This window comes from Pogoniulus pusillus, chromosome 2, assembly GCF_015220805.1.
Source record: "Pogoniulus pusillus isolate bPogPus1 chromosome 2, bPogPus1.pri, whole genome shotgun sequence".
Classification (NCBI taxonomy): domain Eukaryota; kingdom Metazoa; phylum Chordata; class Aves; order Piciformes; family Lybiidae; genus Pogoniulus; species Pogoniulus pusillus.
The window spans coordinates 12,832,531-12,853,115 of record NC_087265.1 but is presented as its reverse complement, the minus strand read 5'-3'; the positions used below and the strand labels follow the sequence as shown (position 1 = coordinate 12,853,115).

Below are 20,585 nucleotides of genomic sequence, written 5' to 3'. Positions count from 1 at the left end.
GCTTTTCAGAAACTTCTACTTAAGGCTAGCCTAGGTCCTGTGTAATTCAGAGTAAACTTAACCTGCAGTTAAGATGGGGAACTAGCCTAGTGCAAGGTGCTCTCTCAACTGTGATGCCTTCAGTTTTAGGCTGCAGCTTACTCACCTCAGCAGTGTCCTAAAAGACTCTTTAAACAAAAAAAACCCCACAAATCCAGCAGGCACAAAGAGTTCCTTACAATTACAATGGAAGTCCTAATACTAAGTTTAATTGCAGCTAAACAAATTTTACTTCACGTCCCTTCCACCCCCCTACCTTTAATTTTAGAAAGGGATCTAGTCAATGACAATTCTAACATCACAGCACATTTAAGCAGCAGAGTAACACCTTTTGCCCTGTACTTGCACTTTTTTTGTGCACTGGGTATATCTGCTCCCTCAAGTTTCCTACTTCTCCAGGAATGAAAACTATCCTAACAGGGCAGACAATGGATTGGACCACATAAGAGTTTTTTGACTCTAAACAGGATTATCTGTAACACATTACAGAAGTCAGCAACAAATGAAAACATCCTTCAAAGTGTCCCATACAGCAGCTGTTGGTAGACAGATTTTGTTCATTTCCTTTCTCTTACACAGTCTGTCAAGTTTTTATACCAAGACATGTGGTTCAAGTTGTCTCATTCTCAACTTACTACAAATACTCAATCCATAATATGTCCAAGTTAAACAAACAAACAAAAAACCCACAAACAATTAAAAAAAAACCCAAACAAACTTAACACAAAAGAAAAAATATATTAGATTTTTTTAAAAAACACATTCAATATAGCTTTTGGTCTAGAGAAATCAATATGGTCCTGTAACATTATAGCTGCCATCACTACTGGTTTGCTCTTCCACAAAAAGTAAGAACAGCTGTATTCATATCTATTTTAAAAATACTAACATCATTACTCAAGAAACAAACCAAAAAAATTAATCAGAAATCCTATCCCAATTTTACAGACTGAGTGTCAGTACTGAAATGCATCTACCCAGCAAATGACTCTAAGAATATTAAATTTCACAGTAGAACTGGCACATGCTAAATGAGAATGGGATATCTAGACAGTTGTCTTGGTTACCAGTCTGAAGTTCACCTTTATTCATGTAAGAAGGTTTAAGTGAACTCCAAGAGTTAGCCATTTTACCACAAACTAGTATGAATTCTGCTAACTCCCAAAGCTGCAGAATCCAGTTGTGGAGAAAACTGCCACTTGCTGGTTTGTCCCATTAAATTTTTTCTTACCCCAAATAAACTATAAAAATTGACAGAACAAACAAAAACATGATCCCAACACCTGTTTAGGCCTGGGTTATCAGCAGTGATGACAATGGATTTTCACATGGCTTTTGACTAAACCACTGAGGTATATTTCCAGTTTGAGGATGCTTTGCTACTAGTCACAATAAAACAACCCTCAGCTGTGTTATAGACGAGTTCTCACATTTCAAATCTTGACCAAGTTGCCAGGCAGTCTAACATAGTTAGCATAGCAGATCTTGTTACTGCATCAAATCAATCAAAGGTTGCAGCTCAGGAAAATACTGGCACTTATTAAGATGACAAAGGAAATTCTCCTTCTCTCAAACTCTGGCTGCTTTTGTTAGTACCTTCTCAACTACTGTCCACACCAATACCTGCCAAGAGAGATGAGGAAGAAGAAAACCACCTGCAGTGATAAAAAACTCCCAAGTTCCACAATAAGGAGTGCAATGTGGTGGTTATAGCATCTTGGAGTATCTTCTTGCCCCATGCTTAACTATATGCGCAGAGAAACAGTCCTGTTAGCAGGGGAATTAAATTAGCCACCAAGAGCCAAAGGGTTACCACCGGGCTAGATGAGCAGGAGCACAAGTCTAAAATGAAAACAACAAAACACCATAAAGCTTATACGTTTTATATTTAACAAGGTGATGGAATAACAAAGAGAACACTACACATCATCAAACACAAGAAACATTTGCAGTAATCTGCACTGATTCGTCCTAGCTTCCACATCTAGGAATACAAACCAAGCAACACAAACATTTGCTGCCTTTACAATTCAACAAATGTCTGTGTTCTTTCACTAAGAGCAATCAGGAAATCAAATGAGAAAAATGGATCAGTATTGCAAGAAAAAAAGCAGGCAGCTCCCTATGGCATGACTGAGAAGCAACATTCCAAAACCAAAGACTATCAGAAAGCTGTTTTACTAACACTTTTTTAATCCATATGGCTGAAGTAATTTAAAAACCCAAGCTGCAAAACACCAAGCTGAAAAGGAAGGGGGGGAAAAAATTATGAGGGCGAAACCCAAATACATGAATCAGGGAGTTTGTCCATATGGTAGCTGATCACACAGCCATGAGGTTTAAGAAAACATGGACATAAATGTAAATATGCACTGTAAAATCAATTATATATTGTGTGTGCATATATCTATATATAATATTTATAATTCATACACACTATATATTATATGTGCTATGTATTATATAATGCATATATACATATATTTTATATATACACATATATTTTATATATATATATACACACACATGCACATTTATATATAAAATACATACTATACATATACACATGAGAAACACCAAGCATGAGTTCAAATAGTGATTAGAGAATGTGAATCTCCCCGGTTACAGTTCTCTCATTCTAAAATCTCACCCTATAGGACTCATTCCACCAACCACCAAAATGTTGCTATCCGAGACAAAACCAAGTGCAACACTTTGGGAAGAAAAAAAACCAACAAGAATTAAGTGAGCAGGCAAGCTAAACATCTTTAATTTTTCAGCAGAGACAGCACATCCAACTACTAAACAACTGGTTAAATGCTTTACAACAAGCCACTGGCGCAAGGCACTACAGACTGTTGTTCCCTTCCATCAAATTCCTTTAGAGGAAGCCATCTGTTCTTAACAAAACATTAACTGGTAGTCAGTGAATTAAGCTTTTTTCCTCCCTTGAAAAACAAACTGACACCTATGCCTCATGATCTGGGTTAAAACAGGAAGTTATACAAGTGAGAACTTCCTTTTCCACCAGAGTGATAGCTTGGAAGGCTATAATACTGATACAGCCTTTGAAACACAGGTGAGATTTTCTGTAGAGTTGCTAGGCTAAAGCTAGACTTCAGGGACAATCACCAGGAGAAGCAGTTATGATTCAAATGTATATCTATCATATGCTGACAAGTCTCCTGCACAACAGCAGAACAAAAAGCAAGGCACCTTTGCCATCTTTCACTCCTATGCTTAGGCTCTTAGAACAGCCAGGACATGACTCTCTTCTCCTGCTCTCTCACAGTCAGAATGGACACAAACTTTCAGTTTCCAGATGTTTAATATTCACTTAAGCAAATAAGGCAACTCACCGATCGGTGCAGCTCTTGTTAAGTTAGCAGCTGGAGGATCCCTCTCAGGGGGACAGGAGTCACAGAAGTCCCAACAGGCTGGGCAAATCAGGTTCCCAACATGCACCCAGCCATTCATCTGAATGCTCACAGTTAATACCTGACCTGAGCGGCTGCACAAGTATGCTGTGTCCTTGACCCAGACATGCAGCCCTTGTGGAGAGCAAGAAACCTGAAAATGAAAGAATAAAAGTCAAGTCTGCATAATCATTTATCTGGAGTGTGGAAGCTCTGTCAAGAATACTAGACTAAGTAAACACCCAGTGTTAGAGCACAGATTAACTGTAAAGATTTTAGTGCACTCAGAGCAACTACTACCAGGAATGCTTTAAAGCGCTGAGTGTGTTCTTTTTGTGCAATTAAGCAGATCATCAACTAAAACCAAGTAAAATTCACCTGCTAATGACTACTTTTTTAAGAGTGACACCTTTAATGAGATAGTCCTGGATAGGTGGATAATGAAAAATAAGTCATACATGCACACTTCTTTCCAGCTTCAAAAAAATCAGGGTGACTAATTAAGCTTCAACAACAGAGTATAATTACTGCTACTTAGCCACGGAGAAAGTGTCACAGGGTAAAGCAGATGAAGACTCTAGCAAGACTGGAAGTAACACACAAGCCGTCCCCAGTGGTTACACACTTAACTTGACACAATCTAAACTACAGGCTTATGATTGGAAAGTACTTATTTTCAAAGCATGTCATACAATCTAGTGATGCAAGGCAGAGATGGCCATCTACAGTGCCCAGGTGCAAAGTTCTAACAGTCACAGCCTATGTTTTATGTCTGACTTTTCTCTTTCATGTTTTTTTGAAAAAAAAGAGAAAAAAAATCAACAAATACTTACTTGATAACATCCACTACCCCAGTCAGGGTAACTGAGTTTCCTTCTGCACTGCTCCATGACAAAAGCAGATTGCTGAATGAGACAGACAGAGTTTGGTCCATATTTCTCAGCACCGTAATTTTTGGTAGGATCTAAAGTAGAAAAGAGACATATAGTGAATTACAACCTACCAGAGACACAGAAAGTACATATCAACTTAATATGCCATAATCAACCTATCCAAAGTTTAGTTTTGGAATCTTTTAGACCTGGAGCATGTCCAGAGAAGGGCAACAAAGCTGGTGAAGGGCCTGGAACACAAATCCTATGAGGAGAGGCTGAGGGAGCTGGGGGTGTTTAGCCTGGAGAAGAGGAGGCTCAGGGGTGACCTCATTGCTGTCTACAACTACCCGAAGGGACATTGTAGCCAGGTGGGGGGTGGCCTCTTCTCCCAGGCAACCAGCAACAGAACAAGGAGACACAGTCTCAAGTTGTGCCGGGGTAGGTATAGGCTGGATGTTAGGAGGAAGTTCTTCCCAGAGAGAGTGATTGGCATTGGAATGGGCTGCCCAGGGAGGTGGTGGAGGCACTGTCCCTGGAGGTGTTCAAGAAAAGACTGGATGAGGCACTTAGTGCCATGGTGTAGTTGACTGGAAAGGGCTGGGTGCTAGGTTGGACTGGATGATCTTGGAGGTCTCTTCCAACCTGGTTGATTCTATGATTAATCATCACCAGTTTATGAACCATACTGTCTTGAATAAAAAGCGTAAAGAAACCCAAGATGAATAATAACAAACAAAAAGCCCCAAACCACACAAACAAAAACCCCAACCACACAAGCAAAAACCTCAAGCACACAACATCCAAGCACTTTAAATCAGAACTATGTGGATATGTTTGCCCCCAGGGAGTGCTAGCTGACTGCTGGCTTGAGCATAGAAGGTATTCATTAGTTTGTTTTCAGACAACTGTATGGCCAGGCAATATTCTACAGAACTTTGGAGCCCTGCAGTATTGAACCCTAGGGAGAAAAGCCCATGTCCTGTAATTTGCAAAGCTCCTTGCCTTTGCCAAAAGAGAAAAGCCAACCCAAATCTATAAAGGTGGAAAGTGGAATTATTTTTAGCAGACTCTAGAAACAAACCAATGACCCAACCCCACCCTTTGTCTTGCATTTGGATCATTTGGAGTTATTTTCTGTTCAACTCTTATGTAATTCTTGTATTAGATTGTGAGTGTTTGCTCTCTAGGTGTGTACCAGGTAGTTGTGCTGTGCTGCACCACTCACCTTGGTGCAGCTTTTACACACCTAGTAGTGTAAAGCTAATTACACGTGTGATTAGTTTGGGTATATAGCAAGGCCATTCCAGATTAAGAAATGTAGTCTGTTAAATAACCATACTGAAGAACTGAAAACTGACCTGGCTGGTTTTCAACTATTCTGCAGTCTGAGCTGCGCTGAAATTCACCACTTAAGTGCCAGCTGAATTCTTGACTAAAGGGACAGTAGTCAGCAATTTCTACTGAGCCACCATAGTAAGGCAACTCTTCTGCAGGTACTCCATTGAGATTGTCAAAATACTGTAAAGCAAAATAGAAAGGGAAGCAGTTTGTGCAAAGACAAGTGTGCAGCTGGGTTTTAAACAGATCAAATCGTTACAGCTGTGAGAGCATCAGCCACTGCCACACAGGAATGTTATTAGCAGCAAACTTACAACAGCCAAAAAGCAGATAAGCTACAATTATTAAGATTACATAAATAATGCTGAGAGATTTACATTTGCAAGTATCAGTCCCTACCCCTGCCCCTCCTTTACAATCACACCATCCTCTGGGATGAAGCAGAACAAATTTCTTAGCATGCAGCAACGCAGGGCACCAGACTGAGAGGGGGGTTTTATCAATACTTTTAAATACTTAAAGGATGGGGCGAGTCTTTTTTTAGCAATGCCAAATGACAGGACAAGAAGTAATGGGCACAAACTTGGGAAGTTCCATGTAAACATGTGGAGGAACTTTGTCATGTTGGGAGCACTGGAACAGGCTGCCCAGAGAGGTGGTAGAGCCCTTGTCCCTGGAGTCATTCAAAGCTCATCTGGATGCTGCCCTGTGCAACTTGCTCTAAGCTAACTTGCTCTGGCAGGGGGGTTGAACTAGATCTCTAGAGGTTCCTTCCAATGCCTATCATTCCATAATTCCATGACTGGGTAAAGAAATACCCCAAACAAAACATTCCAGAACACTTTTGTTATACAACAATGTTTCCACAGGATATTTAATTGGATGGCTAAGTGGCATGCTTATTGTTTTATTAAAGATCACAAAGAATTTTTTTTTCAGCCTTCAAAACTCCTTATAGTAAACTAATCCAACATTTTTCAGTTTCTAGTATCAGCTACTAGAAGGAAAAAAAGAAACAAGTATAATCACCTGGCTGTAAGATACAAGAATAAAACCAGCTATTTGGTAAAGTAAGATCCATAATACCTGATATTCCTGAGGTAACTGCTTTGGAAATTTCTGCAAGTTGCACACTGCTACTGCTCTTTGGTCCTGTCTGCAGGTTAACTGCAAAGGATTGCTCCTCAAGGTGTCGCAGTAGGGACTGATTAATTGCCTCCTCAAAAAGAAAGAAAATAGATTAAAAAAATTCCACACTAGATCACTTCAACCACTGTCATAATTTAACTAAGCAGTCTGTCAGGGCTGTCTGTTCTCACTGTGTTTCTAATTCAAAGGATCAATATGTAAGAAACCAAGCACTTGTAAATGAAGGCACTCTCCTCCTCTCTAAAGCAGAGCCCTCATAGTGCAAACACATTCCACACCTTAAGATGTTCAACTCTGTATTTATCGAGTGGGGTGCTTCTGCTCTTAGTACATTTGCTATGCTCCTGCCTGGCTGCATTCTGAAGGTACTCAGGACAGCATTCCTTGTTAACCTGTATTTACCTCTATTTCTTTCTACTGAGAAGGACAAACCTTAGCAAGCCCTGTGTGGCTTTTGTTTGTTTGTTTTTTACGACTGCATTCTTACTTTTGTCTCTTTTGGTCGATCCAGAATTTACAGCTCTTCATGACAAAGTCACAGCCTTTATTGCGTCCCCAGTCTAATTTCTCTGCCATGCTGTAATTTGCTTTGTACCAGCTGTAAAGATATTTTGAAATAAGAATTACAGTTACTTCAAAAATTAGTGTTCTGATTAATAAAAGAGCAATTCAAAGAACTTCATGCTAGGCTCTAAGGCATTCAAATGGAGAAAAGGAGAAATCAGATCCCTTTCTGCCTATAATAAAATATATTACAATGTCACTATTTTCTCAGTCACAATTAACTACATTTTAATGTTTATTTGTTCAGCAGCAATGCATCATGACCTGAAAAGTAACAATGCACACACAAAGATGAAGTTTTAGACAATTTATGCTTTCCAACTACAAAAAGAATTGAAAAAATAATCTATTTTCTGTTGCATGTAATAGATACTAAGAAAAACACAAAGAGACACTGCAAATGGCACTATGCATTGCAGTTGATTTTAAGGCTAGATTTTAAATGGATGGGTTTTGAAATACACAAAGAAAAATTAACATACCAGGTATAACTCCTTGTCTAATGCAATGCAAATTATGGCAATTAACGTTGCAGCAGATAATAAATTCCAAATAAAATCAGGTACAATAAAAACAAACCACTAATTAACAAAGAAAACCCCATTCTCATTAATTCTCACCCTGTGTCTTCCATTAATGCTAAGGTGATCCTGGAAAAGACTCGATTCTGTGTATGGGATCCAGTCATGGCTTCGTTCTGAAAGTTAACAGGTACCATCAGCATGCCACTTAAAATCATTATTGTAAGAAAATGCTTCTTATGAAAAAACATTTTATTTTCCAGTACCTTCTCACTATTGACAACCAAACCCCAACCTCTTACAAGAGAGATGAAAGTAGGACTCCTTTCCCCACCCATTCCAGCTTTCAAAGTTTCAGAATTCTAGAAGCCAGAAACCTCATTCCAAATTCCAGCTAAACCATACTCATGACCAACATTTCTTTAGGTAAAATGAAACTCTTCCTTCTTCTAGCATAGTTATCAGCAAGAATCATAATACATCTTCTGTCTCCTTTTAGTAAGGTGAAAACCAAGCTCATTTTAGTTTACTTGTACAAGACTGATTTTTAGTTTTTCTAGAATTTCTAGTCCTTTTTGGGAGCAAAATGCAAAATATACATGACTAAAATGAACACTGCCAAGGAATCTTTATTGATGTAGCAGTGGAATTCTCCATTTTGTTTAAAAATAAAGAATTTACACCATCCTCAAAAGAGCAACTCCAGTTGCCTTGAAGATGCCTAATAATAACTGGCATGGTTTTTTTCCTGCTCAGTCATTTCCATCTGATAAAGTTCAGGCTTACAGTAAAAGTCATTCACCCTTCATTACACAACTTTGGGATTTCTAATATTGAACTTAATCTCATTTCTATTACTTCTTCAACACATGTAGTTTCCCAGCCTTCCCTCTCCACTTGTATGGTTAGGAGGAGTTACTAGTCCTAAGTTCGCAATCTCTACAGTACTTAATGAGAGCTGGATCTAAGGCCAAAGCCAAACCATAAGAGATACTTTCCAATTACAAACTCCCTCTGAGAAGGTGAAGAGTAATCATTATCTTTTTGTTAATTCAATTTAGTCCTTAGAATTATCCTCATTCTCATGGCATTCTTGCCAGTTGTCTTTAAATTACTGTTCCACACCAAAGGTTACAAAAAAGCAGGGGAAAGTAACCATTTTAGTCTGAAGAACATGCATTTTTCAAGATTACTTCCAAAAAAAGGTCTGTCCTGAAGCATTTCCCTTTATCTTTACTTCACTATATACAACAATAACTAGAAAGTGTATCTCTGCCAAAAATGTCAATGAATGCAAAGTTATAAATAAAAATAAGCTTAAATGTCAAGAGGGAAATAAGTGTTTCCTTGATAAGATGAGGGTCTAAAGCTGGCAAAAGCTAACCCCAGGGGACATGAATAAAGATCAAGATAATGAATAGACAGAACGATCACATATTTGTCCTAGAAAAAGCAGCGAGTGACAAAGTTGAATTGACTCAAAGAGGAACTTTATCCTCTTAAAAAAAAAAAAAGGAGCATTGTTTCTCAAGAGTAAATGGCAGACAAAAGTAAGAGACCTTTAGTTTTCTTTATCAGGTTATCTCAAATTCGACTCATAAAGTAAAAAGATCTATCTAGAAATTGAACATTAAATTATTTGTAGTTTAGTACAGTTTGTGGTAAATCTCAGTGAGGTTTGATACACCTGCATTTTTAAGGCTCCAGTAGGCACTGATGTAAAAGTAAGCAGACATTTCCACATCCCTCTCCACCCCTAGTATTGGCACTAACCTCCAACAGCCTCTTTTCCCAATGATTGAGCTCTGTACCCATGCCACCTTGATTTTCAAGCTCCATTCCCTCTAGAATTGGACAACTGAAATGTTTTCGAGCTTCTTCCTAGAAAGAAAGCATTTCAACACAAAACTCTCAGGACATTGAGACAGATAACCAACCATATGTGATCCCAATGTTCCAGAACTATCTTTAGAAACTACTGCAACGTTTCTTTTTCTACCATCTTGTTTTCCTCCAAATGTAAAACACATCTACTAAGAGGCCAAGACAGCAAGTACCCCAACACCAACTCTAGCAATCTGTCTGCTTATTTCCTGGAAACAAATGATGGCAGAATAAATCAGCAGCAGAATTAGCTGAGAATCACATGCGTACATCAAAGGCAACATAAAAACAACCCCCTCAAAAAAGTTAATGATTTAGGAAGACTACATCCCTACTTCTGCCAAATGTTTCACAGAAAAATCAGGAGAAAGCTCTGCTTGTCAACCAGCTCCACATGGGGAAGTGTTTTCTGCAAAATATTTTTACACTTGAAGAGGCATCACAACAAAGTTGCGGTCTCATAGTCAGGAGCTCAGCCTTTCCAGTGTGGCACTACCCAGGAGCACTTTTAATACTCTGAACAGTTTGACCAGCATGGACAATTTCCAGAACAATGGTAATTAAACCAATTTTGCTCCACATTCTGTCTTAGATTTAAAATAAACAAAAAGATTACTTGTGGCTAAATATAATTAACACAGTAACTTATTTACAACACCAATTTATTACACTTAAGAATATGTTCTGTTGAAGCTGGGGAGAGGAAGAGTCAGAAGAGTAGGAAACATGGAAGATTTCCAAGAATACTTTTTACACATGAGGAAATGTTAACTGCATTATTTATTTTAATCAATACAACTAGAAAAATATTAATATCACGTTTTGGAAATGTAAAGTAGCAACTAACATTAAAATAGGAAAAGTAGTGACAGCAGTATCTGTTAAGACAACAGGACTAACAGGTGTGTAAATCTGAAGGGAGAACATCTAAAGAGTAGGACTATGGAATATATTCATGTGCTGGTTTGAGGCTAATTTGAATATTTTAATGAAAGAAATTAGGCTATTGGCTGTGAAAAGAAAATATAGTGATGTCTAAATTACCCATTTGTTCTGCTGGACACAAAAAAGCAAGGACACAAACATAGATTAAAACAATAACAAGAATCATGGAATCATAGAATGGCTTAGGTTGGAAGGAACCTCTGAGATCATAAGAGAGTCTCTGCCATATTAACTCTTCTGCCTGATCCTCTGTGGGAATGCAAAGTGAAGAAGGATGTGGGAACAGAGTGAAGAAGGATAATAACAGGCAGGTGCTGACCTTGGTTCCCACCAACTGCTGGCTACCTTATCTCAGAAAGGATAGATAATGGACACCTTGTTAATGAGAAAAACAAGGCATGGCTTATGCTGATAGAGTGGGCTGTCCTTGACTTATTATGCTAATGCATAGGCACCCGCTTTGTGCCCTGAGGGGATACACTGAGAGCCAAAATGATCAATAAAGGTCTCTGACAATTGAATCGTCTGGAGTCCATGTGGCATTGCCTTTGATCACACTGATCTATGAGGGCCTTGACCATGTTTCCCGTGGCAAGCTAATCAGGGCTCTGCAACACCTGAGCAAAACAGGTGTTTTGCAACAACCCTCCACATTTTCCAACTAATTCTTCTTCTAACACCCTTTGCTGACCTTTCCAGCTCACCCTGCACGTAAGAGATTCTGAGATAAGGGAGAGATAAGGGAGAGGGTGGAAGAAAGGTGGAAGGGGTGACTGGGAGCCCCTCCCAGATACTGATTGCTGGGAGGGGTTTTATATTTCTGTACTACTTTTGACTTATATATTACTATATAATTGTAAATATCTGTAATATATTGCATACATATGCTTGTAAACTGTGCTAAGCTGTGACTATAAAGCTTCATATTGTAACTTCCAGACGGCTGAGTTTAGTCTGGGTGAATCCTTAGAAGGGGTGAGTGATGCCCAGAACCACTACAATTCAACATCAGTTTTGCTTAACCTTTTCCAGTCCCTTTATTGTCTCTTCTGTCAATTTATTTATCTCTGACTGTAAACCATTCCTTACTTTTCATTGAATACACCCTCTCAGCTAATTATATACAATTATATAGCCTTAAATGCATAGTCTTTCAGCCATATTTTCAGGAAAAGAGTATTTGCTGTTAGGTTATTACTCGTGGTGGGTCAGGAACTTCCCCCTCTCCCCTACCATTGAAATTTACCAGACTAGCTCAGAAGGCTTGGAAGTAAGATGAAGCTATATTTACAACAAAGTAAAAATTGCAAGCATATACACACAATATATTTACAAGTATTTACTATTATACACAAATAAGAAATAATACAGAAATCCAAACTCCCTCCCAGACAAAAGAAACTGCCCAGAAGGGGCTCAAAGCTACCTTCTCTTTCTCCCTCTACTTCCCCAAACAGACAAACAAAACAATCAGCAAAGCTTAAGTTGTTTTGTGTTAGCCAAGATTAGTGGAGAGATATTAGAGCAGAGTGAAGAGGAAGTGGCTAAGTCCAGCATCCCAGACAAGAGTGGGGCAAACTGTTGACATTTTGGCTTTTTATACCTCTCAGAAAAACAACAAATGATACAGACTTCACCATTATTTTAATTTACAACCAATAATCTATTTTCTCTCATTAAATATCCCAAATTAGCCTCAAACCATTAAATTACTTCTTAAAGAAATATTTACAGCTCAAGAATGCGATGGTAACCTTGGCAAACACAGCGTAGAAGTTCAAGATAATCCACACTTACAACTACACGAGGCGTGATCAGAAGATGAACAGTGTGGCGCAGCATCTTGCCCCCACGCACATCCCATAACCTCACTGCTTTATGAACAACTTTATCACTCCACTGATACAAACCTAGACTGCGAGAAGGATGGTTCTGGTTATAAATTTTGCCCACAATTACACAGTACTGCGCAAAGATTTATCTCCATAGAAAAAACCTGAATCACATAACCATGAATAATCCTTACACTTCCTCGTGCTTTCTGAAGTTTGCAAACATTATGCAACATTTCTTCTTTGCAAAATGTGCACAACTCTACAAGTCAGGTAATTAAAAAGATGTCTCTAGAGAGGAGTCAGGCTCTTCTTGGTGGTGCCAAATGACAGGACACGAGGCCATAGGTGGATGTCGAGGCATAGGAAGTTCCATGTAAACACGAGAAGAAAGTTTTCACTGCGAGGGTGATGGAACATTTGGAACAGACTGTCCAGGAGGGTTGTGGAGTTTCCCTCTCTGGAGATATTCAAGACCCACCTGAATGCGTGCCTGTGTGATCTGCTCTAGGTGATCCTGCTCTGGCAGAGGGGTTGGACTAGATGATCTTTCAAAGTCCCTTCCAGTCCCTAACCTTCTGTGATTCAAGCTGTAACCTTCTGTGATTCAAGCTGTATTTTCTACAATTACCCAGAGTATATGAAATTAAATAAAAATCCTCAGAATTGCTGTCATAAAAAGTTGAACAAAAATAAAAGCTCTCAACCTTTCCACCTCCAAAAATGCCTAGAAAAACATTTCTGCAGTATGAATTAAGAAAAAAAAAGATTCAAGTTGTTTAATTAACACATCAGAAAAATCAGGCAGCAGACTACACACAGTCAGTTCTGCAAAGCTATGAACTTTGAATGACATATGTCTTAAAAGTGAATTGCACTGACGTTAGACACCTTCCAGAAAATACAAGCCTTGATTTACTAAGGTGCTCAGTGTCAGAATTTAAGCATGAGTAGTTCACACACTTAACTTCAAGCCTCCTGCTTTAGTTTGTAATACACACGGAGAATGTAAGTGCTTAACGCAAATGTAAAGAAAGACTAAAACACCACTACACACCAAATGCTTAAAGGCAAAGCACTCTAATAATGGAATCAAGCTGCGTTTTCAACAGGCAAGAACAAATCCTACGAAGGCAACATGAAAACATCCTGCAATGGGAGCAACACAAGGTCAAAAAAATTAACATACCTCTCATTAAAAGGAGGGAGTCCATCTGCATATCTTGTTGTCAAAGGTTTTCCATCATCATCACGATAAAATGCAAACAGTCCAGCAGAGAAACCCTTCAAATTAAAAACCAAGCACACAGAAACCCTTGGTAAGATGCTAACAAGTCAAATGCCAATCTATGTGAAAGAATTATCACAGGCATCTCCGATGCACTGGAAGTACCACCCTTCAAGGCAATTAACACACAGATTGACGGAAACAATGCAAGAGCTTTTCTCCACCAAACACCATTCTCTTGCAACAGCCCGGAGGTGTGTGAGGAAGCAAGTACAAATTTCAAGGAAATGTATTTTTTATAGAATCAATGCTTACCAGTGCATGGATGATCTCATGCTTCACCGTGGACAGCATGCCAACAAATTCCTGAGCTTGTGTTGAAATCATATTGGGACACAAATTAGCATATCCTGCTATTGGTCTGAAAGACAGTTTTAAAATTAAATTGTTTTCAGTAAAACACTGTAAATTCAAACAACCACCAACTGACAAGGTAGAAGAAAATGGAGACTAACGTAAGTCCTTCCAAGTAATTTTCTCAATCATTTATATAGTCTATTAGAAACACAGCAACCAGTTCATTGTTGAATGGGGAGGGATGGAATTAATTGTTACACTCAGTATTCTGCACTGATGTTAGTGACAACAGTGTAAGAGATACGAATTCTAGGTAAGACACTACAGAGGTAGAATGCATCTGTTACAAACGCTACAATCAAGCTGGAAGGAAGAGCCACATAAAGTAGGGCCTATTTGCATCCCATCTCCTTCGGATTTTTGAGATATGGCATTCACTTCAACAGAAACAATATCTTGAGATAAAGCTAAGACAAAGACAGTGAGCAATTAGCTATGACTTAAATGCTCAGCTTTGCAAGTTAAGCACCATTTGATGACTTGTGGTCTTGCATAGACACAGTGCTTGTCTATTTCAATAATGACTTCTACTTTGATAGATGATACAACACAGGGGAATAATTAAACTGTACATCTAAACAATTCTTAAAAATATCAAAGTCTAATTAAAAAGAGAGTTTGTACCAGATGGAATACTTGCCTGTCCATCTCGGCCTCCAGCTGGCAGTAGGCTGCATACGCAATGATGTTTTCATGGCCACACCTTTCTGTAGTGAGAGCACTAACATAGAGTACGAAGTCAGCATCCCGAACCCCTTCCTGGTCAGGTAAGCCTGTGGGTCCGTAGTGCCATTCACTCTCATTGTACACCCTGCATTGCTTTGACAACGTTCACATGACACAGTTAAAATATATATTGGCACAATTAAAGTACCCATCTGCTACGACAGAAACTTTGCATGACAAAATTCAGTCACCTTGAAGCAAGACTAAATCCCACTCTAAGACAGTGGATGATAAGAAAACTCCCCACGAAAACAGTAAACAAAATTACAGCCAAGGAGTAACTTTGACATTGCCAGTTCTTTGGATGTGTTAAACACCACAAAGGTGACAGCTTTTGAAAAAAGGCGTCTGCCAAGCTGGATATCCCCAAATTAGCACCTTTTATTTCCTACAGATTAAAGATTTTCTCTTGCAGAAACAGTATACATAAGTAGTGACCACATTTCACATGTAAACTGTTTTTTTTCCCCAGTAATTCTCTAGCTGAAATTTCAAGCTAAGAGAAAGAAAGAAATCTAACAGACACATATTGTAGTTGAATAAAATATTCATGTAAGGAAACAACTTAGAAGCATTTCCTGCATCAAGCTCCTAGTTCATTGGATAGCCTCTTTAAATAAGGTCTTAAAAAAAAGAAAGGACTTCTGATTCTGTGAAAATCTAACTCATTGACTAAGGTGGATAATGAAGTGGCTAGCAGCAACTGAACAAGCTTTGAATCTCCTTCTCTCTGTACAATTCATTAAAACCCAGGCTGAGAACAGCCAACAGTCAAGTTGTACTTGACTTCTGGTTTAACATCACAAACTAAAAAAACTTCCCTTTGGACTGCTATGTGCCACTGTGGACAACAGGGACAATGGTATCACAGTATCACCAAGGTTGGAAGAGACCTCACAGATCATCAAGTCCAACCCTTTACCACAGAGCTCAAGGCTAGACCATGGCACCAAGTGCCACGTCCAACCTTGCCTTGAACAGCTCCAGGGACGGCGACTCCACCACCTCCCCGGGCAGCCCATTCCAGTGTCCAATGACTCTCTCAGTGAAGAACTTTCTCCTCACCTCAAGCCTAAATTTCCCCTGGCGTAGCTTGAGGCTGTGTCCTCTTGTTCTGGTGCTGGCCACCTGAGAGAAGAGAGCAACCTCCCCCTGGCTACAACCACCCCTCAGGTAGTTGTAGACAGCAATAAGGTCTCCCCTGAGCCTCCTCTTCTCCAGGCTAACCAATCCCAGCTCCCTCAGCCTCTCCTCTTGTGCTCAAAGCCTCTCACCAGCCTCATCGCCCTTCTCTGGACACGCTCAAGCATCTCAATGTCCCTCCTAAACTGGAGGGCCCAGAACTGGTGCATCAAGAAAAATGTATCCAGCAGTTCTGGGGAAGTTCTCCTTCCCCTCTGCTCTGCTGTGGTGAGACCACATCTGGAATACTGTATCCAGTTTTGGGCTCTCCAATTCAAGAGAGGATGACTGCAGGACTTAAACATCTCTCCTGTGAAGAAAGACTGAAATAATTTGGGCTGTTTAGTCTGAAGAGGAGAGGGCTGAGAGGGGCTCTGATCAATGTCTATAAATATCTAACAGGTGGGTGTCAAGATGAGGGTGCCAATCTATGTTCAGTGGTGCCCAGTAATAGAAAAATGAACAATAAGTACAAGCTGGAACACAGGAAGTTCCACCTCAACATGAGGTGAAACTTCTTCACTGTGAGGGTGATGAAGCACTGGCACAGGCTGCCCAGAGAGGTTGTGGAGGCTCCTTCTCTGCAGACTTTCAAAACCTAACTGGATGCATTCCTGTGTGGCCTACCCTAGGTGATACTGCTTTGGCAGAAGGGTTGGACTCTCTACAGGTCCCTTCCAACCCCTACATTCTGTGATTTTAACTCTATTTCTATTTTGTCACTCAAAGTTAGTGATATCCCACAAGCAGGTCACTTATGCAGAGTTAGCAGTATTAATGTTTTCATTAATTTCCACAAACAATAATATTTCAGAGATTAGGAAGCATCTGCATGGCTTAACTTACCTGGAGATGTTTCTCAGGAACTATAACTGGCCCACATCTTGTGTGGTCTGCACAGGCTCCCCGGCAGTATCTGTGAGGGTCAGCTTTCCTCCTTAAATACTGGTTTGTAGCACACTGCCTTCAATCACATGAAAGACAGTCAGCACTCTTTTATTATTAAAAAGAAACTGTAGAATAGTCTTACAGCATCCAACAACACTGCAATACAGGTATTTAACATTAGCTTCCACAGTGAGAATTGTTAACCTGCTCTGGAGGACATAATGCTCCAGTCATTAATGGAATATGCACAGGTTCAAAGAGAGATTAGGAACAGGCTTATAAATAAGAGTACATATAAAAAGGAAACAGGCAGCACATACATCCTTTAGCATCACTGATACAACAAATGTGGAGGCTGATCACAGAAGGCTGGCAGATTTGTGTATGCTCCCCAAACAGCATCTACTACCACCACAGATGGGTCACTAAGTCGGATTCAGGAGGGCATTTGTTACACTCTTATTTTGTGGTTTTATTTTAAATAGAACATACAAAACCATTAAAAACCAAAACAAACCACTACCACCACCACACAACAGCAAAAAAAAACCCCAAAACACACAAGCCAACAACAAAGACAAATAAACAAAAATCACAAAACAAAAACCACACACAGAGAAATCCCCCAAACAAAACCAACACAATGTTAAACAGACAGCAAGTGGCTTTCAACAAACTTTCACCAACCTGCTTAGTAATATAGTACCCGTGGATTTACGGACTTGGAAGGTCTTCTCCAAGTAAGACACAGCTTGTGGAAAAAGCTTGTTCTGAGTAGAAAACAAAATAAACCACCTAGCAGCAGTACAGACATAACTTGCAATAAAAGGGTTAACTACCACACTACATGAAATTTGCTCTATGTTGTGGTACAGCAGAAAAGTGGAAATTCAGACTTGCTAAGCATTTCAGTATTTAGGAAATATTCTCTTTTAGTAGTCCCATATTTTGCTATTGGAATAACAAAATTAGAAGGGAGCCAGTATTACTCTGAATATACAGTTTCAAAGAGCCTTTAAAAACTTCAAAGTATCTCTTACTGAAACATTTGCACCTTGGTAATAGCAAACACCTGCCAAACAACATCCAAGAGAACACTGGAAACATTTGGAACGGAGGTATAATCTGCACAGAAAACCTTAGTTTCCTGGACTAGAGGGTGTGAAATTGCTTAGATTCAAAGCTTTCTGTTAAATTTGCCTTAAACTTTAAGGTGTTCAAGAAAAGACTGGATGAGGCACTTGGTGCCATGGTCCAGTTGATTGGATAGAGCTGGGTGATAGGTTGGATTGGATGATCTTGGAGGTCTCTTCCAACCTGGTTGATTCTATGACTCTTTCGTGCAACAAAATATAAGCAAAACAACCAGGGTGCTGGGGGGAAACAAATATGACATACCTTTATAAGGTGTCTTTTCTCAGGTAGTAAGCTAGAGTTAAAAACAAAACACGTAAGTTACGGTTAACAGCATTTCTAGTCTCAGATGGGGAGAACAAAAAGGTTGCCACGTTATTATACTCACTCCTCAACACTTCTGTCATATATAATCTTAATTCTTAGCTGTTGGTCCACATTTCTCTTCGAGACATGATTTTCCTTTAGAGGAACTTGATAGACAACCTGGAGGGGAGAGGAACAAGCCGCTGGTTAGGCGGCCCCGCGAAGGCCTGCTCCCAGCCCCCTCACTCGCCTGCCAGAGCCTCTTTTCGCCTGTTTCTCGGCGAAGCCCATTCCCGCCCCTCTCTTCACACTCCGCCGCGCAGTCACAAGTCGCCCCGCACCCGCCTGCCGCCGTTCCCAAAGCCAAGGAGCACACCTGGAGCAACCGCGGGGCCAGACCCCGCACAGCTTTAGCCCCGGGCAGCTGGATCCAGCAAGACGGAGGACCCCTCGCTCCCCACCCTCCGCCGCCGCCCGAGGACGCCCCGCCGCGGCCTCACCTCCTCGCCGCTGGGCACGCGGTGGTGACAGGATGAGAAAAAGGAAGGAGAAAGGGCGGCCGGGCGGCCGCAGCCCAACAGCAGCAGCACAGCGGCAAAAGCAGCGAGCAACGGCCGGTAGCACGGGTAAGCCCAGGGACGCCCGCCACCCGGCTCAGCGGCCATCTTCCACTGCCCCTCCGCCGCGTCGCCATGGAGGCAGCGCCGGTGGGAGCGGCCTCCGCCAATAGGCGAGCGAGGAGCGCGGCAGAGGGTGGGACGGAGGCGAGGGGCTCCGCTGATTGGGCGCGGCTGGCGGAGGGCTGATGGGTGGGGCAGGCGGCGCGGGGTGAGGATGAGGGGAGGGGGAAGGGGAGAGGAAGGTGAAGGTGAGGGAGGGCGCGAGACAGCGGGGCAAGGGAAGGGGTTCTGGTCCTTTGCTCCACTCTGATGTGACCCCCACCTTGAGCACCACGTCCAGCTCTGCCGCCCCCAGCAGAAGAAAGGCATGGACCTGTTGGAGCAGGACCAGAGGACACCACAAAACTGATCACAGGACTGGAACGCTTCTGCTGTGAGGACAGGCTGAGAGAGCTGGGGGGGAGGTGTTCAGTCTGGTGTTCGGTCTGGAGCAGGCTCCTGACTTATTGTGACCTTCCAGTACTTTGAAGGAGCTTGTAAGAAAGGCAGGAACAGTCTTGTCCTTGTAAGACCAGAACTGATAATTGAATAGAGAAAGATTTAGACTAGAAATGACTTTTGTCAGAGTGAGGGTGGTGAGGCACTGTCGCAGGTTTCCCAGAGAGATTTCCCCATCTCTGGAAACGTTCAAGGTCAGGTGTCCCAGCTGACAGCAGGGGGTTGGACTGGACGAGCTGTAAAGGTCATTTCTGTCCGAACTGTTGTGTGATTTTGCAGGGCAGCGATGCGGCACAACGCAGGAGTTGAAGGGCCAACACAACGATCTGCAGCTGAGCCACCTGTGCAGTGCTTCAGGGCAGCAGGATGGGGCCTGTGGGACAGGCAGCGCTGTGCAGTGTGCAGTGCTGGGCAGTGGCATGCGGTGGAGGCAGGGGCAGTGTCGCTCTGCGCAGAACAGTGTGGGGCAATGCAGTTCTGAGTAGCCCAGTCAGGTGCAGTATGGCACTGTCCATGGAAGTGCAGCAGTGTGGTGCAGTCTTACTATGTCCATGCAATGCAGTGTGAGGAGCTGTGCGTCTCATTGCCGCATGAGATTCAGTGCCCTTCGTGAGGGCTCTGGCTGCACGGCCACTTCAAAGCCAGTTTTGGGTGGGAACACCAGGTCCCCAGCTAATCAAAGCCAAAGCACTCTCCCCATGACGAAGCTCCCTGGCCCTAAGAGTCCTGTGCCGTGAGAGCTTTGCTTCTGGCTGTGAGTCTCAAATCTTAGTACCCAGAAGCAAATATCCTACTCTATCCAGCACATCCCAACACTTCAGTATGGGGCTGGGATTTAATTTTCTCATGCTACACGTGGCCTTTTCCAACTTCTTGGATCATAACCACTGTACAACAAAGCATACTAAAGTTTATAGTACAGAAACAAGTAAAGAAATGTGTACCACCAGTACTGGGGATAAAAATCATCAGAGTTGTTGTACTGCTTCATCCTGCTGCTCCTGCTGCTTTCCATGGCATCAA

The 20,585-nt window shown here is 41.2% G+C and overlaps 1 protein-coding gene across 3 annotated transcripts; it reads right to left on the bottom strand.

Moving 5' to 3' along the window:
* Positions 1–792: 792 nt before the first annotated feature.
* Positions 793–19,127, bottom strand: LMLN (leishmanolysin like peptidase). 3 transcript variants are annotated; one of them, XM_064156487.1, is made up of 17 exons: positions 18,945–19,127; positions 18,527–18,624; positions 18,403–18,433; positions 17,692–17,774; positions 16,963–17,080; positions 14,849–15,027; positions 14,107–14,212; positions 13,753–13,847; positions 12,529–12,646; positions 9,676–9,783; positions 8,002–8,078; positions 7,305–7,415; positions 6,755–6,887; positions 5,689–5,848; positions 4,289–4,419; positions 3,399–3,609; positions 793–1,881 (listed from the first exon to the last, which is right to left on the bottom strand). In XM_064156487.1, the coding sequence occupies exons 1-17, from the start codon at positions 19,107–19,109 to the stop codon at positions 1,781–1,783; spliced, it is 2,025 nt and encodes a 674-aa protein (XP_064012557.1). In that variant the 5' UTR covers positions 19,110–19,127; the 3' UTR covers positions 793–1,780. The 3 variants fall into 3 exon arrangements, with proteins under 3 accessions (XP_064012557.1, XP_064012566.1, XP_064012574.1); XM_064156496.1 differs by having other exon boundaries at positions 6,755–6,884; XM_064156504.1 differs by lacking the exon at positions 793–1,881 and adding an exon at positions 1,917–2,281.
* Between the last annotated feature and the right edge of the window lie 1,458 nt (positions 19,128–20,585).

What these genes read in the sequence shown, in the direction of transcription:
- LMLN (XM_064156487.1), bottom strand. Translation starts at nt 19,109, where the DNA reads ATGGCCGCTGAGCCGGGTGGCGGGCGTCCCTGGGCTTACCCGTGCTAC. An exon ending in TATGACAGAAGTGTTGAGGA is followed by an intron (nt 18,434 to 18,526) that starts GTGAGTATAATA and finishes TTTTAACTCTAG; the next exon opens with CTTACTACCTGAGAAAAGAC. An exon ending in TTCCTGAGAAACATCTCCAG is followed by an intron (nt 15,028 to 16,962) that starts GTAAGTTAAGCC and finishes ACGTTGTCAAAG; the next exon opens with CAATGCAGGGTGTACAATGA.